The 27,535-nt window shown below is 54.1% G+C and overlaps 1 protein-coding gene across 6 annotated transcripts in view; it reads left to right on the top strand.

The window, feature by feature from the left end:
• Positions 1–27,535, top strand: part of ECT2 (epithelial cell transforming 2) — a 1,267,500-nt gene that overhangs the window by 852,807 nt on the left and 387,158 nt on the right. For all 6 annotated transcript variants that reach the window (XM_069618731.1, XM_069618732.1, XM_069618729.1 and 3 more), the window contains one exon: positions 13,719–13,873. In XM_069618731.1, coding sequence (XP_069474832.1) covers positions 13,719–13,873 — 155 coding nt within the window. The remainder of the gene's footprint in view (positions 1–13,718; positions 13,874–27,535) is intronic.

The following is a 27,535-nucleotide window of genomic DNA, read 5'->3' as shown; positions in this document are numbered from 1 at the left end:
CGGGGTGCGAATTGAGTTCACCCTCCTGCTGTTTCTAAGGTCTCGAAGTCTCCAAGCCAAGATTTTATCTGCCTTTTCCCCCCTCTCCATATACCTCTGCTTCAAAAAGGAGAGCTTCTTCTCCGTTTGGCCCACCTGGAGGTCTGCCAGCCTGGTTCGCAAGCCCTGTAGTTCCTCCCACTGCCCGGGGAACATCTGTGACCTTAACTTCCCCCCCGGTTGGATGGCCTCTATTTTGTCCTTTAACCCTCTCTCCTCCCGTTCCCTCTCCTTCTTTCTCCCGGATCCAATACCAATGAGGGTGCCTCTAATAGTTGCCTTAAATGCCTCCCACACTCCCATAGTTCCAACCTCCCCATTGTCATTAAGAGTGAAATAATCCTCAATGGCTGTTAGGAGGGATTGGCGAATCTCCCTGTCCTTCAGAAGCAGGTCATTACACCTCCACCGGGATCCGGTTGCCGGGACAGGGGCAAGGCCGATCTTAATCTTTACCATTTCGTGTTCAGTCCAGGGGACAATCTCCACTCCTGAACTAGTGACCTCTCCCTGCAGCGAGGCATCAGCCAAGATATAATCGATACGAGAAAAGGCAGCATGTGTCTTTGAATAATATGTATAGTCTGGGTTCTGGCCCTTTTCGAGGATGCACGTGTCAGCTAAACTTAATTCCCCGTTCACTTCCTGGAAGGCCAGCGCCAGCTTCTTGTGGTGACGGAGATCGGGGCAGGGCTTATCAGATTTCCTATCCCTCTCGGGGCAAAGCACCATGTTGAAATCTCCCCCAACCAGAAGGGCACCCTCCGAAAATGACATTATTATCCCTCTCATCCCTTCCCAGAAGGTGTCCTGCGCTTCATTCGGAGCATATATGCAGACCAGTGTGAACAAGCGCCCCCTCACCTCCCCTTTCACCAAGAGATAGCGGCCCTCCGGGTCTGCTTTTAAGGCTTTAAACGCAAAGTGGGCCCCAGGGGAGATCAACAAAGCTACTCCCCGCTTCTTGGACTGAACAGAGGCCGAGTACATCTGAGCTATAGGTTTGGCCCTGAGCTTAGGCTCTTTTCCCCGAACCCAATGAGTCTCCTGCACAAAAAGAAAGTGAAGCCGCAGCCTCACAAATTCCCTCACAATTAGAGACCTCTTTGTGGGCGAGTTAAGTCCGCGAGCATTCAGTGACCCCACTGTCAAGAATTGGAGCGGATCATCCATTAAAGCGCAGATAAAGGCTCCTAGCTCCATATTTAGAATAGCAAGCGTTTTTACTCCCACAATACTTCCGCAACCCACTGATGGCTCTGAACGGCCCCAGGGGTGCGAGGTTACCCGAAAAACTTGGCACACTGTAACCGTAACCCCAACAACGTAACTCCCCCTTTCCCCCCCTCCCCCCTAATCGCCTGGTCGTTCCGTGGCTTCATCCGCTTGCCAGACCAGGCCACCAGTGCCTCCCCTCCTCAGGCTCAATAACTCGTCATAACCAACATTCCGAGCCACCCCCACCCCCCGGTCCAATGTAAAGTACAAACAACTACATCACCCTCCTCTCGCATCGGCAGTTGTCGGTTTAGTCACCTGACACCAAATGTTCGCTTCAGCTATTTGGAGGGCCCGGCGAAGCTGGGGTCATTCTCCTATACTTTCTCTGACCTCGCACTCTGCGCCTCTCCTTGGAAGCTTTGTTCCCGCTAGGGCCAGTCGGTGATCGCTCGCGTTCCTGTTCCCCCGTTACCGTATTTGAATTGTCCAAAAGTTCACCTGACACTCTTTGGATATCATCTTCAGTGATCAGGACGTATTTGTAGCCCTCGAATTCGAAGGAGAGGGAGAAAGGATAACCCCATCTGTAGCAGACCCCCATGGATTGAAGCATCTTTGTCAGCGGGGAGCAGAGGCGACGTCTTGCAAGGGTGAAGGCCGACAGGTCTTGATACACCGAAATCCGGGCCCCCTCCCACTCCACAGGGCCCTTCTTACGAGCCAGTTCCAAGATCCTGCTCTTTTCCGAGAAGTAATGAAAGCGAACTAAGACAGATCTGGGGCCTCTAGAGGGGTGCACCTGCTCTATGAGCCCTGTCAATGGTGGGTTCGCTAGTATTGGCCCCTTCAAAAAGTGCCCCTATTACTGCATTGACAGCCTTGATGACGTCTGTTTGAGTTTCCCCCTCGTGTTCCGGTAGGCCTAGGGAAACGTAGGTTACAGCGGCGTTCCCTATTTTCCAGATCGTCCATTTTTAATGAGCATTTTTCTTCTCTTCTCTCGAGCTCCGACAGGCGCATGTCGAATTGTGTCTCAAAGATGTCGCTCGAGGCTGTGTTGTTCTCTAGTGCCTGGACTCTGTCATCAATATTGTCCACCTTTTTGTCTAATGTGTCCAGTCTCAGAGCAATATCCGCCCTAAAGCCTCTAATTTCTTCCAATAGGGCTGCCATGCCTCTGGTGACCGTGCTAGCATCAGCAGGCTCCTGCTGCGTTTGGGTCGCCATTTCAGGCGTCCTCGGCGGATATGGGGACGTGCGTCGAAACCTTTGAAGGGATGCTCTCCAGCTCATAGATTCTCCCCAAGCATTTCTGCTCCGTGGGGGGTTCCCCCGGAAATTCAGGGCCGGCGTGGCCCGCCGGTCCACTCCGAGACAGCGCCGCCGGGGGCAAGGGCCTCCGTCTGCTATGACGCTGGAAGCGGAGACCCAGCACCCGGGGCCCTAGGACTGGTTTCCTCCCGTAGGTATTATTGTTTCCTCCCCAGGATTCTCTCCTCGCCTCTTCCTTCCCCAAACTGCGCAGCTGTGCTCCTTTCGAGGCTGCAAGGGCCCTCTGCTCACCAGCGGCTGGACGCAAGGTGTAGTCTGCCTGGGCCCACCTCTCCCAATTGGGCCCTGCGCGGCAAGTCTGTCTGCCTGGGAAGTGCGATTTTCGGGGGGCGCCCCGTCGCCCGTGACCCCTGCAGGGCTTGTGTTTATGTTGCTGGCTTTCCCCAGCCTTGCTCCTGGCTCTTCTTGCGACGCCGTCGGGTCCCAGGGGGGTCGCCCGGATTGGGCCTGCACTGTCTAACCCCCTCAGTGTAAGGTCTCCCCTCGTGGAAAACCGTGGGTTGCCAGCATGGGCCGGTGTGGGCCCCCACCATATGCTCCAGTACGCCCCACACGGGCTCCTCTAGACCCGCCCCCTCTCTTGGGGGCCGCCGTGCTCCGCTCCTCACCTGGTCGCCTAGGCCTCGTCCAGGTCCACAGCTCCGTCGTGCTCTCGAGAGGCCGCCTCGCGTTCCCGGATCCGCCGCGGGGTGCCTCTGAGGACACCCGAACTCCACGAGATTGCACACGGCAGAGGGGGGGGGGCATCAGCCCGGGTTGTCCGCCCCCTCTGCAGGCCTCGCTCACGCCCGGGGGTGGAGTAGATCTCCGCGGAGCCGCGGCGCCGCAGGGAGGAGGGGCCTCCGTCCCTCGAAACTCGGAGGCCTCGTTCTCCGGCGCGGCTCCACCTCGGGATCCCAAATTCGGGCCAGGGGCGCCCGGGGCACTCGTGTGGGGGGGTGGTGGTGTCGGCTCCACACTCAGGGGGTGTCTGGGGGGGCTCAGGACCCAAAAACAGCGCCTTGGAGGGGAGACGTGCCGAGATGCGTCAGACCATCTCTGCGCCCCCTGGTGGATCCGCAGTACCAAATTTGAAGTTTTTCAGATTGTTGGTGTGAAACTATCTTCTTGCTACCAGTCCAAAAGATATCTGTTCATTGTTTGCACAAGGTTTGAATTTGGTTCTGTATGGGGGACATAACAATTGGCATTTTTCCAGGTCTTTGGCTAAAATAGATCTTTCTGGTTACGATGGCTACCATGCAATCTTTTAAAGGGAAGGGATGCACTGAAGTCTTAAAAGCACTCGAGAGGCAGTGTTCTACGTCTGTTTCATTGATGATAATGTTCCTGAAAGACTTCACACTTTTTCACCCAAGCAGTTTGTGGGACCTAATTGTTTACACCTTCATCTGCTCAGTTTGCGCCTGTGCAGTTATGTCTCTTCAAGTGGTCTGACTGGAAGTTTTATCCTTAAGGGTTCGTATGAGTTGGCTTGCAAACACTAGGCTTTCTGTGTAGATATGGGGATACCGAAAGTCTGTTATATTTTATTGATTAGCAATCACTTCGTTGATATGCAAAATTTATGGCTTAGGTGCCATTTTATTAATCACAATATTAGAACTACCGCTGAGGCAAGGAGGTTTCTATGTATTAATGGATGTGTGGATTTGTTAAATCTGCTTTCTGGAAAATAGATAGTGTAGGGAAATGTGTAGTTTTTTAACCTATTTTATATTGATTGGGAATATTTTGCTTGAATTCAACTTTGAGGGAAATATTGATTGTATTTAAAAAATAAAAATAAATTGCTGATGACAGCCTAATAAATAATGTCTTTAAGTGGTATTTTTTTAAAACTTTTTATTTTCATCATAATAAACAAGGAAGAGAAAACCGATCCAAACAGGATCGAACTGATTCCCGCCCCCCCCTAACCCTTGCCACAGCGCCAATGGTCCTTCCCACCCAGTCGTTCTCCTTCCAAATTTTTAACCATAGATGTCCAACAGTTTGAGTCCTTGAGGGCACCATTGTTCCCCAAATTCCCATTTAAGATAGGCCAGTGTCTCTCCCCAATCCGCAGAGAAGTTCTTCAACTTATTATTGGCGGCATAGGTTGCCCATTCCATCGAGACTATATCCCACATTTTCCTGAACCAGCCTTGCTCTTTCGGAATCGTAGGGGTCTTCCACCTCTGTGCAATAAGGGCCATTGCAGCCAAAGTGTAAATCACTTTCGCCTTCATACTACCTCGCCTCTCCTCATTGCCCCCTTGCCCTCTTTTCCCCAGTAATGTCTCCCAGGGATCTTGGCTGGCTCCCTCCTCCAGTGCCTGAGTAAGGGCCCGTGTGAAATTGCACCAAAAAGGCCAGACAATGGGCATTTCCACCAAATGTGAGTTGCTGTACCTTCCTCCCCACAAGCACTTCCCCGAGGTTGCTGGGTACATCGCGTGTAGGCAGGCTGGAGTGTAATGCCAGCCATATATATACTTCAGCCAGGCCTCCTGCAACTGGATCGCTTTTGCCACCTTTGGGATCTGCTTCCATAACCTTTCCCAGCCCTCTTGTCCCATTCCGACTCCCGGTTGGTGTTCCCACCCCCTCATGTACGCCCAGATGGTTTTCGGGCCGGCAAACTCTAGTTGCCTATATAGGTCCGAGATTAACCCTCTGGACCCCTCGTGCGTTTTAGAAACCGTTCAAATTGCGTTAGATCTTGGGTCGCAGCCTTTCTTACCTCTGCAGGCATTCCCCAGTGCCTGATCTGGAAGTATCGGTGCCTCTCCCGCTCTCCCACCCCGAACTCCTGCTTGCATTCCTCAAACGTTTTGACCTTTGCACCACTGAACATGTCCCTCAGAGTTCTACAGCCCCCACTCTCCCATTTCAGAAACACCTCCCTCTCCAACCCCGATGTGAAGTCCCCGTTATTGAAGATTGGAGTGAACGGCAATGGGAAGATCGTAATCCTCCGCTTCTCCACCACCCTGTCCCAACAGTCCACCACTCCCTTTGTAATCGCACTCAAACGTGGGGTGGTCTCAGCCTTCGTGGGAGCCATAGTACTCCCCCCCCCACACCCCCCCACCCCCTCCCCAAATGGTGCCGAGCTACAGCTCTATTCATTTTCACCCAATGCTTAAGATAGTCCATCGAAAACCATTCCCTGATTACCCTAAACTGTGCTGCTTCATGATGGCGGTGAAAGTTTGGGAAAGCCAGGCCCCCCCCTTGCCCCCTAGACTCCATTAGTAGTCGCTTGGACAAGTGCGCCCTCTTACCCTCCCAGACAAATTCCTTGACTGCCCGATCTAATTCTTTAAAAAACTTTCCGGGACCGGCAGGGGAATGGCCTGCAATAGAGTACACAGGGGAGAACCACCATTTTGAGAACAGCCCCCCTTCCCAACCAAGATATCTTTAGGGTGCCCCATTTTCTTAGGTCTTTTTTGATTGCCAATAGCATGGGCTCATAGTTTGCCCCAAACCAGCCCGCCAACGAGGGAGTTATCCTGACCCCCAAGTTTCGCAGCCCGTTCGGACTCGATTTAAACAGGGAGATTGCCCTTGTCTCCCTCACTTCTTGCTCCCCTAAGGACCGATTCATTAACTCTTACTTCTGGAAGTTAACTCGCAAACCTAAGAGCTCCCCAAATTTGGTTAGTAGATCAATGCTTGCCTTAATGGACTCCTTTGGGTTTGTTAGCGAGAGCAACATGTCATCGGCAAAAGCCGCAACCTTATGCTGGGCCCCCCCCGAATGGTATACCCCGAATATCTTCATCCTCTCGTATTGCCAGCATCAGTCTGGCTGAGACATTTCCCCATTTACCAAAATACGCGACACAGGATTCTTATAATTAGCAGTGACCATGTTTATAAACCCCGTCCCTGTTAGGCAGAAACCTGTGCAGTTCCCTCTGGGACCACTGCAAAAGATTTAGGACTACAGGTGTTTGGCAGTAAACCCAATTGGTAGCAGTCTGTACCACACAGATTCGCTTGGTAGCTGTGGCTGAGCAGTCAGACTTCCCTCAAGAAGAGTTAGGCAGTATACAGAGTATTCGCAATAGGTCAAGAGAAGACAGAACAAGCAAACACTGACCAGGGCTTGGTATAAAAGAGATCATTATTTATTTAAAACCACATCTAGAAAAAAACACAGGCACTAATAGTAAGCAATTCAAAAACACGGTCACTAAAAGATATACACTCCCTTAAAAGAATATTAGACCCGTCTTAAGTAAAGCCCCACTTATTTTCAGACAGCTGTGAGCGCTTAACGTAGATGGTACTCTAATAGTTCGTTTTAAAAAGGGAGAGAAAAGCAGAGAATACATTGAAACAGATCTCAACACTTTTTCACGAACACACAAGAGGGAAAGGCAAAGTAGCACCGTGAATTCAGATTCAATAGGCTGGATCCGCTTTAAGAGGATCAAAACGAAATGTGTCCAAGGTCACACGGTTGCAGTGCACAAAAGTCTTGTAACGGTTCAAAAAGGAGTTGGACCAAGGAAAGGGACCAGTTAGAGGGTCAAGGCCGCCAGCCCAGTCCAGAAGGTTAAGGAGTTATTATTACCTTGTTGCAATCTTTAGAAAGGGAGGCCTGGCGGACACGGTACCTTAAAGTGGTGAGAACGCTCCAGCAGGGGCAGTTGTTCCTGGCAGCGGATGGAAGTCGGTGCTTCGTCCGGGGGAAGAGAGTATCTCGTCGTGGAGGAAGATGGGAGTCGTTGCAGTGCCAGGGAAAAAACCAGCCGCTGAGTTTCTCAGGTACAAGGAGCGGTCCGGTGATTTGCGGTTCAGTGGTGAGTGGCTATCCGGCTGCCGGGGTGCTTGGCACAGGCAGTTCGACCACAAACCGGGCTGGGGTGCGAAGAAAGAAAGGTAAACTGGTTGTGCCCACCCGTCAGGGGAAGAAGCCTCTCCAGCCGGGAGATCTTCTCTGTCGTCGGGAAGTGGTGAGTCGGTTCCACAGGGCTCCACCGTTGGTGTCGTCGTGGTAGGTCGGCTCAGCTTCTCAGGTACTGTGGCGACTTCTGAAGTTCCAGTCCCCAAAGCCCTGCTTTTATGCAGCACACCCCCATTCACTCAGCCTAGCTGTCACTGAAACATGCTAAGTGGTGAGCCGGCCGGCTCACCACTTGGGCCAATCACACAAGAGTGCGACCTGAGTTACCAAGGTAACTCGGTCCAGGGTGCCTAAACCCCCTCCCACACCCCCTGTTACCACAGAGTGGCACCACTTTTGGAGGCTTCTGTGGAGAAGCCTGCCAAAAAGTGGAACAAAGGGCTCAACTTGGGTTGGAGTCACAGAAGAGAACACAAACGCCACTTTAGAATCGAGTCTTGGCAAAAAATACCAACCGGAGAATTAATATTAATTAAACCGGCAGTATGCTCGAGGCTATGAGAATTAAATAATTAAAGTTGGTAGCCTCGAACAATGGGAAAATCCCATAGGAAAATATTTGCGGTCGAATATAAAGTAGTTTCCACTGCTACCAGCCAAAACTCGATCAGGGGGGACGGAGACGTGCCCCCTCGACTAACAGACCCCAGGGCAACCGAATTTCCCTGACCAGTACGTCCACAATATGATGGTTTGTACTGGTTTCTGTTAATGATTTGGGACTAGTAAAGCCAATGGTGACTTTACATGCCCTGGGAGACAGTAGTCAGTCCCAGGGTATGAAGTCTATGGTGGGGTGTCACTATGACACCCCTGTGCTACTGCACGGAGGGTGCTGTGTAATACACATAGGAAAAACACATGAGACCCTATGGAGTAAAGGACCCCATAGCCCATAAAACACATTACCAATCAAAGGAATACCATTAATCATGTCCAAGAGTGGGAGAAAGAGAGTCTCCCTCTTGGCAGGAGGAAAAAAACAAACTCCAGAAATCCAGCAAAGCTGCTGGGGGACTCACTAGGTTAGGAAATTCAGCCTAAAGAGAGAATCCTCCCTAACAGTCCCCAAGCCCATTCTTTCCATCACCTGGAATAAGAACGACCACTCCACCCGATCAAACGCCTTTTCAGCGTCAATCGCCAAGATGATCGCCGGAGTGGTCATCTTACGGGACTTCTCCGCCAAATGGGCCACCCTCCTGATATTATCGGCGGTTTTCCTCCCCAGCACAAAACGCTCCTGGTCTCGGTGGATCAGTGAGGGTAGGTGCTTTTCCAGGCGCTTCGCCAGTATTTTGTTAAAAATCTTTGCCTCTGTGTTTATAAGAGCAATGGGGCGGTAGGAAGTACATTCTTCCGGATCCTTTCCCGCTTTATAGATGAGTGAAATGTTGGCCTCCTCCATCGTAGGGGTAATTATGGGGAGTGACACTATGGTGGCCCTCACTTCATCCTCCGTGATGGGTCGGCCCAGCTGTTTGCCTTCCTCCCTAGATAATCGCGGGAGAGGCAGGTTCCCCAAGAACTCTTTCTGCGGGCGTGGGCACTGTGAAGAGTACAGCGCTTCATAAAATTCAACTAGTCTCCCCTTTATCTCTTCTGCCCGAGTGAGTCTCTTACCCCCATCATCCTTTATGGCCATTTTACAATTCTGCTCCCTTCGTCCCCTCAGGGGACGAGCCAGAAGTGAATCTGCCTTATGAGCCTTTGCGTAGAATTTTTGCCTCACCCTGAGCATAGCTTCTTCCGCCTTTTTGGTCCTCAGGATCCCCAGCTGGCCTTCCGCCAGCCTATACTCCCTGTACGCCTTCCTAGTAGGCGTCTCCCATACCCGCGCCCTGGCAGCCTCGACATCCTTTTCCAGCTGAGTTTCTAAACCTCTCAGTAGCCTGTTTCTCTCCGCCTTTATAGCGATGAGTTCCCCCCTCCAAAGTCGCCTTGAAGGCGTCACACCTTGTGCTCTGTCTTGTGTCCGAGCCATTGCTCCTCTCAAAGTCCCGGATCTTGCCTCCTATCTCCTCCCGTAACACTTGATCCCTCAGGAGTTCCCAGCTCCACACCCGCGGCCTTCGCCTCCCAAGCCGCATTTTTATCTGAACTACTTTTTGGTCGGCTATCCCCAGAGGGCTCACCTCGACCGCCCCCATCAGGCTGGCGGATACCCAGATGTAATCAATGCGGAATTCGGTTCTGTGGACATCAGAGAGAAAGGTGAACCCCTCCTCTTCTCCCCGTAATGCGTGCCATACATCTCGTAGCGCAGCCTCCTCCCATCTCTCCCTCAATCGGGTAGGGGCCACCCCGCCAACTCCTCCACTCTCATGCCGGGACTGGTCTCGCCTCCTATCCCAAGCAAGATTGAAATCCCCCATCAGTATCACTTTTCCCCTCGCAAACTTTTCTAAGGTGCCCAGGATTTCACCCAAGAACTGGTCTTGACCCACATTAGGACCATACACCGAACCAATGGTGTAGCACGAGCCCATTATCTCCCCCCTCACCATAATGTATCTCCCATTACGATCTCTAAGGATATCTTGGGGTCTAAAGTTGATTCCCCCTCCCAAAGGCCAGGGCTACCCCCCCCTTTCTTTGGTAGGCCCGATGCGAACAGTATCTGGGGAAAGCCCTTCAAGCGCAAGCGGTCCTGGTCCCGCCGTGGTAAATGAGTCTCTTGCAATGCCAGCACATCTGGCTTTTATGAGACCTGATAAAGTGCTCCAGTTTTGTTCGTTTGAGGGGGGAGTTTAGCCCCCCTCACATTATGTGAAAACCATCTAAAAGCTGTGTTAAAGCACAGAGCACCCTCCCCAACCAACTCGCCATCCCCACCCTTGGTTCACCCTTAAGATACCACCCCCCCCCTTGTGGGGGGGGGGCGATCACCTCCCCCTCCTTCTGCCCTTCTCCTCTCCATCCTACCATCTCCCCGAGTCCGACCTACTCCATTGACAACTGTGGCTCCCCTGAATACGCCCTCCCTGCCTCCCCCCTCCTCTTCCCCACCCTGAAACCCCAACTTAGGGTGAGTCCACCCCCTTCCCCCACCCCCCTTGCTCGTCCACCCCACCCCCTCGGACTCTCGTTCCAGGATGTTTTCAACTCCGTCCTCCCAGGCCCCCATATAAAGCCCCGGATCCCACCACCCCCAACACAAGGCCTCTAACCGAGAGTCTATGCTCCCTGTCTATCCCGTGCCGCCCCACCCATTGCCCTCTTGGACTCAGCCAGAAACCCCCGCAGCTGGCCCCCGCGTCGCTACCTTCTTCCTCCCTCGAGGCCCCTCCCCCACCGTGTACCACTCCCATGGTCTGCCGCTCTCCCTTTGTTTGCCCCGGGCCTCCCCCTCTTCCATATCTAGTCTGATTATATCAGCTGCCTCCTGAAGGGAAGTAGCTCGCCTCTGGCTCCCCTCCCACTCGAACACCAACCCGAAGGGGAAGGACCATTTGTACTTTATCCCCTTCTTAACCAACTCCCTTACAACCAGGCCCATTTGCCTTCTCTTCACCAGTGTACTGGTGGCCAGGTCCTTGAACAAAGATTTCTAGTCCTTTGTAAAGCACCGGTTCACTCTGCCTTGCCGCTCTCAATACTGCCTCCTTTTGGCTATACCGGGCGAAAGCTGCCAAAAGATCCCCTGGACCTCTCCCTTCAGTTGTTGATCGGTAACGGACTCCGGCAACAATATGATCCTGATGTTGGCCCTTCGGGATCTGTTCTCCAAATCTTCGATAATTACCTCCAAGTTGCTTTTTGCAATGTCCAACCGATCTATGGCCTCACTGTTTGCTGATGTCTCTTTCGCACTCTTGGAGGCCCCTTTCCAATAAGTCTGCCCTCTCCCCCAGCTGAGCCGTCTCCTGTCGCAGTTCTCCCAAGGCCGCATTTAGGTCGGTCCGCATCAGTTGAAATTGCTCTTGAAAGGTTTTGGCCAGGGAGTCCCTCAGATTGTGCATTTCTCCTCTGAATTCTTGTCTCCTCATCTGGGTCAAATCCTCGGGTCCTTCCTTACCCCAGGCCTCCCTAGACTGATCACCCCCTTCTTCGCTCCGACCTCTGTTCTCCATTACTGGCCAGAGCGCAGTTAAAGTTCTCTTGGGTGCACTCACAGGATGAACAGCTTTCCCTGCCCTTCCCAAGGACCTGGAAGGTGTTTATGGTAGGTCACCTCAGTGACTTTGCGACGTTGCACATCGGCGATCTCTCCGGCACTTCCACTATTGCTTGGGGGGGGGCTTGTCTTCTGTCCGCTACCAAGGGGACTGGGGTGGTTGGGGGTTTGTCGCTGTCTTCCAGATCCTAGGACACTCCCACTATGAGGAAGGTCTTCTGCCCAGCGAGGGCCTCGCCCTTGTTAATGCCTCTCCCTTCACCTCGAGGGCTGCCGGCGCCTACTCTCTCCCAGCCGCCACTCTGGGCAACCCAACACCCCACGCTTCCTCCCCGTGCAGGGGCCTGTTCGCTTCGCTAGGTGGATGCACTCGGTCTGCCGGGGACAGCACCACAGGGGGCACCAGTCAGCCAATAGTCCATTCTTTAATCCCCTTGTCCCCGCCAGGGGCCCAGTCTGTTGGTGAACCATGTCTGCCGCTCTGGGGCCCACTTGCTGCCCGCTACTCAGTGGGGCCCCCGGCGGGACCCAGCGGGCACTCTCGTAGGTGCTCTTCCAGAGGGGAGGCGCCAGTCGGGCCCGCGCCCGCTCCTCAGGCGTCTAGTCCCCAACAGCGGTTCCGTCTACTATAGGGCTCCGTCTGCCCCTCCTCCCGGGCCTCCCCGGACTGCCTGCCTCTCAATGTTGCCCCCGACGGGCCACTGCTGCCACTTGCATGTCTCTCTGGGGGGAGCCCCCCACTCCTCCAGTCCACGTACTTTCCAATACCAGAGGCCCTCCGGTGCGCTGGCGTGCCTCTACAGCCACCGCTGTCTTTGCTCTGCATTCCCTGGGCCTTTCCCCCCCACCCCCTAGCACTGCAGACCTCCTATACACACTCCGCAAGATGCAGGGGGTGGGGGCAGGGATCACCCACCCCCCTCGCCACACGACTCCAATGCAGCACTGGTGTCCCCGGGTCCTCCTTGTGGGTTGGCACGTGGCACCTGTCCTTCACCGAGAGAGGAGGAGGGAAGCCAGCACCTCCGAGCCGCGTCTCCTCGATGGCGCCTCAGGAGATCCCAAGCGCTGCGGGGGCCTCACTACTATGGTCCCACGGCGCTGCGGGTCAGCGCTCACACTCTGCAGGGTCGGGGGCAGGGATCATCCGCACCCCCTCCTCCGCACCACTCCAGTGCAATCCCAGACTCCGGGTCCTCCTCGCTGGTCCGTGTACTGGCCCTCGGCCCATGTATTGCCCCTTGGGGGGGGGGAGGAAGGGGAACCCGCTCCTCCGAGCTTTGTCTCTTGGGGAGCACTGGATCGATGCCGGGGGTGTACCACCGCGATCCCGGTGCTTTCCAACCTCCAGGTGCTGTGCCTTGGTGCGGGGGGGGGGGGGGGTGTCCAAACCAGGCCTCAGGTACTGAAGCTGCCGTCGGTACGTCTACTCAGTTCCGGCAGCCATCTTGGAATCCTTTAAGTGGTATTTTAAGTGGTGGGTTGAGGATCTCGGAGCTGCAGGAACGTTTGAAATCATGTTTTCCCCTATGAGGCTATAACGGAGAACAAGACTCTAGTCTTCAAAGGTTACAGGTGGTTTATGAATTCCACTTTTTGCAGAAGATTAACCCTGCAGTGTTTTCACTCGCTGAGTTTCTGTGAAGCCAGTGCTAAAATATACTGTCTTGTTGTTCAGCTCTTAATAGTGTTTGCTGGCAGTGTGCCGAGCAATCTCAAGATAGCTTATTTGTATGCATCCGGACGTGCTACTGTATGAGCTAATGTCAAACAACTTTCCAGAAGGCCAATTTAACTTGCCTCTACCATTCTTACCTTTTATCAATGACACATTTCTAAACCGTAACAACTTTTTATTGTACTGTTTTTGTAATCTAGTGGTCAGGCTTTTAGTTGATGCATTTTGGAGTGGGTTATCGTGTAAAGAATTGTTTGTATAATCACAATATGTTAATAGGTTTTCAAACATGTAAATAAAAACCTAACTTTGTGTCAATCTTTCACTAACGATGCACAATATCAATGCTCCCTTGAGGACAAAGTACAGCGGTTATTGCCACTGCTGTAAACTTAAGTAACCATTCAGTTATTGTTTTTACATTGCAGACTGTCATAATGCGTTTGCATTGGTAGTTCGGCCTCCAACAGAGCAGACAAACCAGCTGTTTAGCTTCCAGTTGACGTCAGAGGAGCCTGCTAAAGCAGATTGGTTGAAAGTGTTGTGCCGGCATGTTGCCAACACAATTTGTAAAGCAGATTCTGTAAGTTTTAATACAAACATCTCTATGCTCACGTGTTCACATTAAAATGTTTCTCCGAAAGATGAGTGTCCATATAATTTTAAAATGCCAATATGGTGAGGAATCGCATGAAAATTGATACTTCTGATTTGTCAAGATACCTGTTAGCAGTGCTCCTTTTTAAGAAAAAGGTAAAGTAAATGCAAATACTTTACTACTGCACTTCTTTGCAGAACCCATTCAGCATAACCTTGGACCACAGCACACAGCAATCTAATGTTTTCAAGGGAGTTGACAAAAACCTTTCTTCATGGTTAAATAGAAAATATTTTTATAACTTTAACTCCATAGATTACTATGGGTCACCCTTTGTTTTTGTTTGTTTTGAACCCTGTCCTGACTTTCTGGAGCTAAGTAAGGCCTTGTGCTTTACTTCCCTTGCCTGTTTGCTTATTCTTATGGGAAACAGATCGATCATTACTAAGAGACTCTTTGTGAATTCAGTGAAATGCAATTATGATACTTTGTATCTTTGTTTCGAAGGGATTGTGTCCTCCGACATATTCCACATCTATGACAAGTAATGTCCACAGTTGTGCACTTCGGAAACTTTTCAGCAGAGGGCATCTTGCATCGATGGCGTCGAGCCGATGTCCCTCGAGGGTCGACGTCACTGGATGTAATATATAGGACATATGGCTCCCGTTGCCTCAGTTCCGTTTTTTCCAATAGCTAACGTGTATAGCTTTGTGAAACTCGGCGCACCTCGTGTGTTTCATCGACCTTTATGATGTCTGTTTCTTCGACCCGTGCGACTCCAAGGTCTGGGTTCAAGACTTGCCGGGACTGCAAGTCCAAGATGTCGTTGACCGACCCGCACCGTATTTGTTTATGGTGTCTGGCAGTCGCACAACACCGACTGCTGCTCGAAATGCCGGTCTCTAACTGCCAAGGCCTTGTGTGAAAGGAAGGGGAATCTCAAGGTAGGTAGGGCGGGGGGGCCTCGAAGTCCTGTAAGTCCAGATCAAAGTCTGGGGTTTCCACCAACGACTCTAGGGGCCACTCTCTGCGTCGAGAGGCGGCTCGAGGTTCTCAGTCCCGGAGTGGTTCCCGCCATTCCTCGTCCTCGCGGCACTCTAGGAAGCACTGGTCGCCTTCCCCGTCGTTCTCGGAGGATGGTGCCGTGCGTAAGGTAGCCTGTCCCACAAAGTCCTCGACTCGGAGAAGTGGGCGGCTTTTAACCCCGTAAGTGCCAAGGGTGAGGTATTGTGTCCTTGACATTACGTAAGCAGTGCCAAGGACGAGATGGCTTGTCCTTTTTGGCACCTTGTTTTGAACAATCCCTGCAAATCAGGGATCGCTCAAAACTGTAATCCAACCCCCGGGCTATGCGAAGGGAAGGTCCCCCTCACTGCCAGGGGGCTGGATTACCTTCAGTTTCACGTCGTCCTGCGTAAAGCACGCTGACGTGAAACAAAGTAATTTTCACCGCAGCAGCCATTTCCGGCTGCTGCGGTGAAAATAGGTGAGTCTTCATCTTTCTCCCCCTCGATCTCTGGCTGTATTTCAAGCCGGAGATAGAGGGAGGTGTTGTTGGAAAGGTGAGATTCTCCCCTTTCCAACGACACCCTGTGTGACCGCATTGCTGGGCGCGAGAGTGTGCAGAGCGCTCGATCCGCGCCCAGCAATGGCCACTGGACCACCAGGGATACGTTTGTGACGTGGGGGCGAGGGGGGCAGCTTATAGTAAGCAGCCCTCTCCCCCCCCGACCCCCAAAGCATGGGGGCACATATATAAAGACCCCAAGGGGGCAAACAAGTGACCATCGGACCCCAGGGGTGGGGGCATAAAAAATTAAAAAACGGAGGAAAGAAACGTGATGGGAAGGGGGAGGCAGTTAGGGTGCCCCAGCCACCAGGGATTTTTTCGACAATGGTGTTGGAAAGGGGAGATTCTCCCCTTTCCAACGACACCCTGTTTGTAAGCATTGCTGCCCCTGGATTGGGCGCAGGATGCTCGATCCAGGGGCAGCAATGACCACTAGAGACCAGGGATGTGATACAGAGGTGGGAGGAGGGGGGGCGTTTACTAGGTAAGTGCCCCCCCTGTGGCCCCAAAGCATGGGGCCACATGCATGGAGAACCCTGGGGAGGGCTGAATGAGGTGCCCCGCCACCCATTTGGGGTGAGGGGAGAGGGCCCCCAAAAATTGTGGGACAGGCCCCCCAGTGGGTGGGCGATAAGGTTTGGGCACCCCGGGGCCAGATTGGCACACCAATGTGCCCCTCTGCGCCAAGGGGAGTTGGGTTATCAAAGGGAAAATGGTGGAACGCATTTTAAGGGACAGGGAACTTTCTAATGGGATGGGGCGTTGACCTCCCCACCCCTCACCTGCAATGGAGTGGGTGCCATGTCATGCAGCCCTCCCTGGAACCAGATATCTGCTCCTAGGAAGGGACGCCTGAGCCCAGGGAGGAGTGCAGGACAGCCCCCCAGTTCTGCCCCGGGGAGGGCTACATTTTGCTGGTGTGACCGTAGGTAACCTGTTTTTTGTTTTGTTTACAGCTTTTTCTACGCGAGCAGTTGCAACATTACATGAGTACTGTTTATTATTCTATGGTTAGGGCCCACTGTCAGTGGGGTGGGTGAGACTGGGGCTGGATTGTGGGTGGGAATGGGCCGTCTGGGCAGATATGTGGGTGGGCTGGGACACACTTGCAGGGGCAGGCCACAAATTGCCCCCCCATGCCAGCATAACATTGGTGTTTCCCTGGGAGCAGAACCCTCCCATGTGGGTTGTCCGTCTGCAAGCCCAGGCTCCACCTCTGGCTGTTCTACGTTACAGATGTCACTTCCGGAGAGGAATGGGGATCCTGCTGGGGCTCCCTGCAGCTGCTGCTGTATTTAGGGGACGGTACACCCACATGGTACATGGATGTCTAAGGCCAAGGACATCACCTCCAACCGTCCTGGAGTTGCGGCTGGGCTGCATTACAACTTTTCCCTTCGGGGAGGTATTGGCACACTGCCGAGACTCCTTCATATGGGATAAGCTGTAACGCAGGGCAGCCAGGGCTCCAGCAAAGTCGGCGGTAATATCCCTGGCCTTGGGCACCCTTCTCCCACCACCCTTCTCCCATGTGGGTATTTGCCGGGGGTTCTGGTTAATAAATTCGGGGCCAATTTGCGTAAGAAATCTGTGGAAATGCATGGTGTTCCATGTTTTCCTTGCTGGCTTCGACACCCTAGGCCCAAATCTGTAGGTTGCCCACATGAACAAAATTGGCTGTGCCGAAAGGCTTGGGGTTACCAGTGGGTTACGCTTTTGCGCCCCCGGTAGGTGCACCCACACATGTGAGGTACCGTTCTCATCGGGGCAGGTTTGGGTACGCGGGAAGGTAGGCCATGTGTCATTGGCGGTGTGTTTCGGTGGGTGGCTAGAGCGAAATGTCTGAGAATTGTCTTCATTTCCAGCCAATTTCAGAGACATTTCCCAGTGTCCACTCACCGAAACATGTCATTGCCATTTTTTTAAAAAACCCAAAATGTTCGCCCTTTTTGCTTATTTTCTCTCATCCCCCAACAGCAACCTAGGATTCCTGGGTGGCGTTACGACCGCCTACATGTGGGAAAAAAGGAGCCATATTTGGCGGAGATATCATCATGTAACAAAAAAGTTACAAGCCATTGAATGGCCATATATACCGAAATCGCCAAAAAAGGCATTGGCACTGGGGGGTAATACCCATGGCACTTAAAGGGTTAAAGAGCAAATGATGGCAATTTTCCAGGCACGGTTCTTGTCTCGCCTGCTCACAAAGCTGGCAGAGAAAGCTCTCGAACCGCGGCTCGCATGCCTTCGGGTTCACGCCGCAACTCGCACAGGGAGCCCTCGAGGTCCCGTGTGGACAAGAGCATTCGCAAGAGACGTGCGTCCAGGTCTCGGTCCTCGTTCCCAGCGAGACCGGTGCGGCCTGTGGAGGTATCGATGCTGGCGTTGACTCGTTCGGTGCCGGGACAGTCGGACTCGGACGATGCTGTACCGTCCTATCAGCCCACGCCTGTAGCGGCGTCGACACCCACAGTGCGTATTTTTGCATCAAAGCCATCGACCGCCTCGACGTCTATGTTCTCGATGCCCTTGACGTCGACGCCCTCGATGCCTTTTGGGCGTAATGTGTCTGAGTTTCCAGAGGAGGTGGTTATGCCTAGGAAGGCTTCCTCTAAGTCTGGGAGGCCGGTAGTTGGCCCCAGACCCTCTTCTGTCACTTTGGCTGGGTTTTCCAGACCTTTGGCTGACATTTTTGAAGGAGGAAAGGTAGGAGATTGAAGACCCTGCTTCTCAGGAAGAGGCTCCGGGATTGTTGGATGACAGTCCCTTGGAGGAGTTGGGGCAGACCCTCCATGATGCCAGTGGCCTGGACACTTCTCTGGAAGTTGAGTTTGGTAGGCATGAGCTGGGGGCTCATGCAGACTCTTCCTGCAGACGGCTCATGTCTAGGGTCTCCGAATAGTTGGGGTGGTCCAGTCCTCCTGAGGATTTTATTCCAGATGACCTTACTGATATCTTGGACCAAGGTCCCCCCCTCTGACCTGGTATTGGCCTTTCATCTTAGGTTGCAAAAAAGGGTGTTGGCATGGCAAGCCCCGGAATCGCTTCCGGTGGTCAATAAGAATTTTTCAAAAAAGTACCACCCATCTGTTAGCGACCCCAGCTATTTGCCTACTCACCCCACTCCTGGGAGTTTGATGGTTCAGGCGGCTACGGTCACCTCGAGGCAGCAGGCGTACCCTACCATCCCTCCGGATAGGGACGACAAGCACTTCGACGGATGGGCTCGGAAGGTCTTTTCTTCAGTGAGCATGGCACTGAAAGCTGTCAACTCTACATGTGCCTTGGCAAGATTTACACACACTCTTTGGAGCTGTGCTTCCTTAGCGGCTGAGCATATTCCCGAGGGGCAGGAAAGGGATGGCTTCCTACCCCTCGTGACGGCAAGGATGCTATGTGTAAATCCCTTCAGTCGGGTTTGGACACGGCAGACTGTGTCAGACGTTCCATAGGTGAGAGCTCCGTCCTACGCAGGGTTGCATGGTTGCGGAAGTCTGGGTTTGCTCCTGATGTGCAAGCCAGTCTTCTGAACATGCCCTTTGATGGTGTTCATTTATTTGGCAGCAAGGCTGACAAGAGCCTTGAGAGCTTGCAGAACTCCAAAGCTGCAGCAAAGTCTTTGAGCGCTGCAGTACGTCAACCTCTGACTTCTCGTCCTAGGGAACAGCAATGGAGGGCAGGTTCCTTTCGTTTCTACTCCTCTTTTGGCAGATCGAGAGGAGCTGCCAGTCCAAGGGGGCCAACGTAAGGGGACCCATGGTGGAGAGGGAACTTGGGGTGCCAAAGCCGCTCGGGCAGTTGCCTCTTTGCATTCAGACTCTGCCGCAGCCGCTCCAGCTCAGTCATGAGGCCATGTCCCATGGTTTGCCGTTTGGGAGCAGACTTGCGCAGCATCTTGGAAAATGGTGTGCCATTACTTCAGATGCGTGGATTCTGGATATCCTAGCCCATGGCTACTGCCTTCTCTTCCATCAGCGGCCTCACGACAATCCACCAGGGAAGCTCTTTGAAGAGTCTGGATGTGCTTCTTGCGCAGGAAATCCTATCTCTGATGGAGAAAGGCGCCATAAAACTGGTGCCTGTAGCGGAGAGGAACAAGGGATGGTATTCCCCTTATTCTCCAGCATGGGGTCTGGCATGGATTCACATGCTCATGAATATTCCCCTTCGTCAGGCTGGGAATCCTCGGTAAAGAAAAATCAGTATCAGTTTCGTTTCTGATCTGTCTTTCGTAGTAGTAACCAATCACTGATCTCTGCGTCATACTTACCACAGCCAATGACTGCCCTCTACCTAAGCCCTGCCTCTGGCAGCCATCTTCAGATTTTTACCGCACGTTCAAGTGTTGGGAGTCCTCGTGCTTAGCTCTCGAGCTTTTACTGCGTGTTTCGACCTTTTTCAGGTGAATTTTCACATTTTTTCGGTTAATCGAGCCTCAAGTTCCACCGTTTCTACTCCCGTTAACGGCTACCCGTTACGGGATTTTCCTACGCCCCTCAAGGGTGAAGATTTCGTCGAATCAACTTCTTGGAGGATTCCAGAAGATTCGCGGCCTACTTCGAGATGGCCCAGGACGCGAGTTCGTCACCTGGACCCAAGCTGTTTCGCAGCTGCCCTGGCTGCAGAATGTGTTTAAGGAAGACGAACATTCGCGATGCCTCTACTGTCTTCATGGGGACAAGACTCATGTAGAGAAAGACTGCCAGTTCTGCAAGAACTTGTCGGAGCAGACCATGAGTGACCGTCGATCCCATCTCGCCAGCTGGTTGGAGAAGGGCTCGACGGGTGAGAAGAAGAAAGGGTCCGAGCGGGCTTTGAAGTCCTGTGCGGGCGCCCCGGCGACGGGGGCCCCACACCAGGCCAAGCGCCATGAGTCCGCTGGCTCCGGGAGCGCCGAAAGGTCGGGCTCTTCGGTCGCCAGGCAGGGCGCACCTTCCCCGGCACCGTCAACCACGAGCCAACGCTCCGGTTCGGGGAAGAGGAAGTCCGAGACCCCGGGTAAGCTTCGGGAGAAGCCCCGTCTGATCTCGGAAGAGGGGGAGCGAGGCGTCGCCCCTCCCCCGGAGAAGGCCCGGGACGCACCTAAGGTGGTGAAGGCCCCTACCCAGCAGGCAAAGGCCTCTATCGAGGCGGTCGTGGCGACTCTGGCCAAGCCGGCAGAGACCCCGGCAGCGGAGACTGCCTCCGGGACTAGAGTTTCCCTGCCGCTAAGGAGGGAATCAATTTTTCAGCCCATCGTCATGGCCACCATGATGGAAGAAGTGAGGGGGGGCACCGTAGCCTCCTCGAGCTCGGAGTCTGCCTCGGAGGAGGAACTGACCGAGGCCGTGAGGAACCTCGAAGTCCAATTCGAGAAGGTTCGATCCCGTAAGGAAGATCCTCCGGAGATAACCGAGGAAGACGACGATGGCGAGGAAGAGCAGCCTTCCCTTCCGGCGCAGCCGGAACCTAGGCCTCAGGATGGCTCGGCGGCCATTTTGTCTGCGATCCAGTCCTTATGCTCTGAGATAAGGGCGAGATTCCCACGGCCCAGGCCGGAGGACCCGCAACCTGGCCTGTCGGGAAGTCCTCAGAACAAACGACGGAGGACCCAACCCTCTCCTCCGCTCGCCCCCGTAAGGCCTACAGTTCCCTCCTCATCCTCCCACGAATCGGGAGATGACGGTGCGATGGGCTCGACGACGGGTTCTGAGGGCGACGACGGAACGGGTCTCCCGTCGCACGGGCCTCGCCGCCCGACGAGATTGGCTCATTTCACGCCATGATCGCCAGGGTGTCCGAATTGTTCCAGCTCTGCCCGGAGGAGCAGAAAAAGGAAGGTTTCCTCTATCGGCGCCGGGAGGCCAAGAGGAAGACTGTCATCGCGGTGCCTCTAATCGATGACATTTGGGAGGAGGGCCTGTCGGTTCTCAAGAACCCCTCCACGGCACCAGCCAAACGGGACCGGTACGAGAAGAATTACCGGGTCCCAGAAACCGCTCCCCTGTGCCTCAGGGCCCAGCCAACGCCAGACTCGGTCGTCTCGGCGGCGGCGAAGAAAAAAGGGGCGGGGTCAGGACCCTCGACGTCGAATTCCCCGCCGGACGGCGAGAGAAAGAAGTTGGACGCCATGGGGCGGCGGGTCATTTCGTCGGCGGCGACGATCAAAGCGGCCAACGCCCTGGCGATCGTGGCCTGTTACGACAGGGAGCTCTGGTTTAAGTTGGCCCCCATATTGGACTTCCTACCGGACGACAAGAGGTCCGAGGCCCTGGAAATCTTCAAGAAGGCGAGGTGGCGTCGGACCACGCCATAACGGTGGCAACCGATATTGCCGATACCTGGTTCCGCCAGCTGGGCAACGGTGTTTGCCTACGACGACGGGGTTGGCTCCGGGCGACTGACTTCCATCAGGACGTCCAGACCAGGGTGTTGGAAATGCCGTTCGACGGCAGCAACTTGTTCGGTAAGGCGGTGGACGAATCCCTCCAAGCCATAAAAACGGACACGGAGACGGCCCGCGCCCTAGGAGCCCTTCAGCAACGACGGCCCTTTCGGAGCTCCGGAGGCAGACAGGGTGCCTCCAAGGGATCCAGCGGTGGCTCGTCTTACCGCCAGGCGGCACGCTCCTCGTCTCAGGAGGCCTACAGGAGTCGCGGCAAGCAGGGAGCGCCTCGTCGGCAAGGTGGCCAGGACGGCAAGGCCACCACCTCCAAGCAGGACTGAACCGGCCGTGGTCTCGGGCCCCTACCGAAGCACCCCAGTGGGAGGCCGGTTGACGAATTTCGTCGGCGTGTAGAAGTCCATCTCCACCGACCGTTGGGTGCTGGATACCCTGGCAAGAGGACACTCTATCGAATTCCTGTAGAAGTGCCCTCACGTTCCACCTGTGGGCAGGAAGGAAATTCACGTCCCACAACTGCTTTTGGAAGTACGGGCGATGCTCAGGAAAGGCGCCATCGAGCTTGTCCCGAAGAGGCTCAGAGGCTCTGGGGTGTACTCAAGGTACTACCTCGTCAGGAAGAAGACGGGCAGCTTGCGCCCCATCCTGGACCTTCGTCGTTTGAACAAATACATCAGGTCACAAAAGTTCAGGATGGTCACCCTCCAGCACGTACTGGGACAGCTGGAGGAAGGCGACTTTCTATCGTCGTTGGACCTGGAGGATGCATACTTCCACGTTCCCATCCTCAAAAGTCACCGAAAGTTCCTCAGGTTCGTCGTCCAGGGACGCCACTACCAATTCAGAGTACTGCCGTTCGGATTGAAGTCGGTCCCCGGGGTCTTTACCAAGTGCCTAGCACCTGTGGCGGCGCGGCTGCGCCTGCAGGGGATTCACGTCTACCCCTACCTGGACGACTGGCTCATCCGCTCAAGGACGAGGGAACTCGCCGTCTAACACACTGCGAGGACCGTCCAGCTACTCACAGACCTGGGATTCGCCATAAACCACCCAAAGTCCCACCTGGTGCCATCGCAGGTGGCCCTGTTTCTGGGAGCGAAGCTCGATACAGTGAGGCGCCTGGTAGCCCCATCGGAAGAACGGACGAAGACCATTCTAGGCAAAGTGCAGCGCCTGCTAGCCACTGACGTGGCCAGGGTGAGGTCCATCAAGTCCCTCCTGGGGATGATGTCCTCTTGCATCTACCTGGTGCGCCTCTGCAGACTACGGATGCGCCCTCTTCAAGAATTTCTCAACGCCCGTTGGATGCAGGCGACGGGCACCTTCGAAGACGGGGTCCCCCTCAACGAGGGGTTCCGGCGGGCGATTCAGTGGTGGGGCGTTCAAGCGCACCTCACGGAGGGCAAGGACTTTCAGACGCTGGCGTACCAGGAGACGGTGACGACGGACGCCTCCCTGAAGGTTGGGGCGCCCACACCGGAGATCTCCACGCAAGAGGCCTCTGGCTCCCGGAGGAGAGGCTCCTGCACATCAACGTCCTGGAACTCCGAGCCGTGTTCTGGGCTCTCAAATCGTTCCTCCCGTCGCTCAAGGGCAAGGTGGTGCGGATCTTCACGGACAACACCACGACAATGTTTTACATACGGAAGCAGGGAGGCACCAGATCCCCAGCCCTATCCAAGGAGGCACAGGATCTGTGGCACTGGGCCGTCGCCCAGGGGATGTTCCTGGTTCCATTCCACCTGGCAGGAGAAAGAAACACCATCGCCGACTCGCTCAGCAGGGAGCTGCGTGCGTGTCAAGAGTGGGAACTGCGCTAGGATCAGGTGGATCAACTCTTCCGAAGATGGGGCAAACCCCAAATCGACCTGTTCGCAACAGCGACGAACTCGAAGTGCAAGAGGTTCGTAGCAGGCTTCCCCAGCCGAGAAGCATGGGCGATGCGTTCTCGTTCCCCTGGGACGGCCTATACCTGTATGCGTTCCCTCCGTTGCCGTTGCTGCTTTGACTCATCAGCCAGCTCAAGAGGTCCCGGTGCAGGATGATCCTCGCCGCACCGGCGTGGCCGAGACAGATCTGGTTCCCAGACCTTCTGGACTTGTCAACGTCCCCTCCCATCAAGCTGTCGGTGGACGCGGACCTTCTCTCCAGAGAAGGAGGCGCCATCTTCCACCACGACCCGGCGTCGCGGAACCTGCAGGCTTGGCTCCTGCAGCGCTAGAGTTTGGAGGCTACGATATACCGGCCGATTGCAGAGATGTTCTTGCAAAGGCCAGGGCGTCCTCGACTCTCAAATGCTACGGTCATAAGTGGAAGAGGTTCTCTATCTGGTGCCGAGCACAGAAGATCAACCCCCTACGGATTACGGCCCCTCAAGTGCTGCCGTACCTGCTATTGCTGGCAAAGGCTGGGCTAGCCCATGCCTCCATTAAGATTCATCTGGCGGCGATCTCCAGATATACCAGAACCACAGGACGGACGTCCCTGTGGTCCCATCGACTGGTAAAAGAGTTTATGAAAGGACTGTTCCGGTCGTTACCGCCGTTGAAGGCCCCGGCCCCGGCGTGGGAACTTAACGTGGTGCTGACCAGGCTCATGGGGCCCCCATTCGAGCCGATGCACTCCACACCGATGAAGTTTGTGTCTTGGAAGACTGCATTCCTGGTGGCCATTACCTCCGCACGACGAGTGGGAGAGATCCAGGCCCTATCCTTCAAAGCACCGTACTTGACTTTCCATGCCTCGAGGGTGGTGCTTAGGACGCACCCCTCTATGCCCAACGTGCCGTCGGACTTCCATCTTAACGAGCCCTTGGTGTTACCTGTTTTCTTCCCGTCTCCTTCGTCGCCGGCCGAGAGGACTTTGCACTCGCTGGATGTGGCTAGAGCGCTGAAGTTCTACGTGGACCTCAGAGTTTTCGGAGGACATCACAGCTGTTTGTGAACTTTGGACCTGTGAATCAAGGGAAGGCTCTCTCGAAGCCTTCTATTTCCAGATGGCTCTCCGGCTGCATCATGCACAGCCACCGGTTGGCTAACCGACCGCTGCCAGGCCGTCCGAGAGCCCATTCGACCAGAGCGATCGCTGCTACTACGGCGTTCTTATCTGGTGTGCCCCTGCTGGACATCTGCAGGGCTGCTACGTGGAGGTCGACGCACACCTTCACGAGATTCTACTGCGTCGATCGGGATTCCAAGGAGGAGTCCAGGGTCGGCCAAGCAGTGCTGCGCAACCTGTTCGCTTAAGGTGAGCCTGGTGAGGAGGTAAGAGATGCTTAATGTTGAGTTTTTTGTATTGCTTAATGTTGAGCCTTTTGCCACCCCCCGTGGTTGTGCATGTGTGTACTGCTATTTATTCTTATATTCATGAGCATGTGGATCCATGCCAGACCCCATGCTGGAGAAGGAACAAGTTACTTACCTGTAACTGTTGTTCTCCAGCATGGGTCTGGCATGGATTCACATGCAAACCCTCCCGCCTACCCCTCTGCGTCTCTTCACTTGGTCATACTGCCACTTCACGTGCTACCAAATTTGAAGATGGCTGCCAGAGGCGGGGCTTAGGTAGAGGGCAGTCATTGGCTGTGGTCAGTATGACGCAGAGATCAGTGATTGGTTACTACTACGAAAGACAGATCAGAAACGAAACTGATACTGATTTTTCTTTACCGAGGATTCCCAGCCTAACGGGGAATATTCATGAGCATGTGAATCCATGCCAGACACATGCTGGAGAACAACAGTTACAGGTAAGTAACTTGTTCCTTTTTTTGATCCCAAAGAAAGACTGGGGATTGAGACCCATCATGGACTTGCTTTGGTTGAACGAGCTTCTCAGGAAGGACAAGTTCAAGATGGTCACTCGTTCTCAAGTCCTCCAGGCCCTTCAACTTTAGAATTGGTTGGTGTCTCTGGACCTCAAGGATGCTTAGTTTCATGTGCCGATTCATCCCAAGCACAGGAAGGACCTGAGGTTCGCGGCTGGCGACTCGCACTTTCAGTGTCGGGTCCTGCTATTCGTATTGACCTCAGCCCCAAGGGTCTTCACCAAGCAGATTGTGGTTGTGGCAGTGTACCTCGGGAGAGGGGGATTCACGTCTACCCCAACCTGGACGATTGGCTGATCAGGGCGCATTCTCCCGAGCAAGCCCTGGATCATCTCTCCGTCACCTGCCATTCCCTTCACAAGCTGGGCTTCTCCCTAAATTTAGAGAAGTCTCATTTGACACCTTCCCAGCGGCTCCAATACATCAGAGCAGTGCCCAACACATCCCTAGGGCAGTGTTCGCCTCCCCAGGTGAGGACTCTTCACATGCTGCAGATGGTGGACAAGTTTCAATGTGCCCAGAGTCTCCCGGCATTCAAATTCTTAAGTTTTCTCTGCCTCATGGCGTCCTGCATTCTTCTGGTGCTAGGGGCCAGACTGCAGATGAGATCCCTGCAGTGGGCTCTCAAGATGCAGTGGTCGCAGTTCTCCGGCAAGATGTCGGATTCCGTTCAGATTCTGCTCTGTCGCCCAGTATCTTCTATGGTGGGCCGACGAAGGAAATCTGATGAAGGGGGGCACTGTTTTGGCAACCATGGCCAGATGCGACGATAGTGACTGATGCCCATCCCTCACAGGGGGGGGGGGGGGGGGGGGGCTCATGCCAACGAGTTGACAGCCAGCGGCCGTTGGTCTCTGGAGTCCAGACTCCACATCAATTTGTTAGAGCTGAGAGCCATCAGGCTGGCCCTGGAGGCTTTTCTGCCGTCTGTGCAGGGGAAGACTGTCCTGATTATGAGACAACACAGTAGCCATGCATTACCTCAACAAAAGGGGGGGGGGGCAGGGTCAATCCCGTTGTGCAGGGAGGCGATGCAGGTCTGTTTCTGGGCCATCCAACAGGAAATCTCAATCTCGGCAGTTCATCTGGCTGGAGACGAAAACGTGGCGGCGGACGCTCTGAGCAGGCAGAACAGTCTCTTGAGTGGGAGTTGGCTCAGGAAGTCCTTTTGGAGATCTTTGCCCTTTGGGTAACCCCTCAGGTAGATCTCTTCGCCACCAGTGTCAACCGGAAGTGCGAGAGATTCTGTTCGCAGGAATTTCCCCCGAAAGAAGGCTTAGTGGATGCGTTCGTAGTGCACTGGTCGTTCCCACTGCTGTACGCGTTTCCTCCAGTCCCCGTCATTCCTCAGGTGTTGCAGAGGTTAGAGGTTCAGTTGCTGAATGATCCTCATTGCTCCGGATTGGGCCAGGAGAGCGTGGTACCCGGACCTTCTCGACATTTGCATCTGCCCTCCACGCTGTTTTCCCTACGAGACGATCTGCTCTCACGGGAGTGGGGTCAGGTTCTCCATCCAGAGGTCAGGTCTCTCAACCTTCATGTTTGGTATCTGAAAGGTTGAGATACAAGGATTGGGACCTCCCAGATGATGTGATGGAGGTGTTGCTTTCGGCCAGGCGGCCTGCAACACAATCCCTTTACTGTTGCCGTTGACAGATGTTCTGCGACTGGTGAAGGGGACAGAATGTGGACCCTTTCCAATGGTCCATTCCTATAGTGTTGTCTTTTCTGCTCTTTAGCCCACAAGGGTCTTCAAGTGGGTACCATTAAGGGTTACCTGGCGGCGCTGTCCATATTTAAGCGCTTGTCTGAAGAGTTTTTTTACTTTAAGATTCCTTTTGATTTCACAGTTTCTGAAAGGAC

Source organism: Ambystoma mexicanum, chromosome 10, assembly GCF_040938575.1.
Source record: "Ambystoma mexicanum isolate Mex_15411 chromosome 10, UKY_AmexF1_1, whole genome shotgun sequence".
NCBI classification, from domain to species: Eukaryota; Metazoa; Chordata; class Amphibia; order Caudata; family Ambystomatidae; genus Ambystoma; species Ambystoma mexicanum.
Note: the sequence above shows the minus strand (reverse complement) of the source record. Positions and strands in the feature narration are given on the sequence as shown.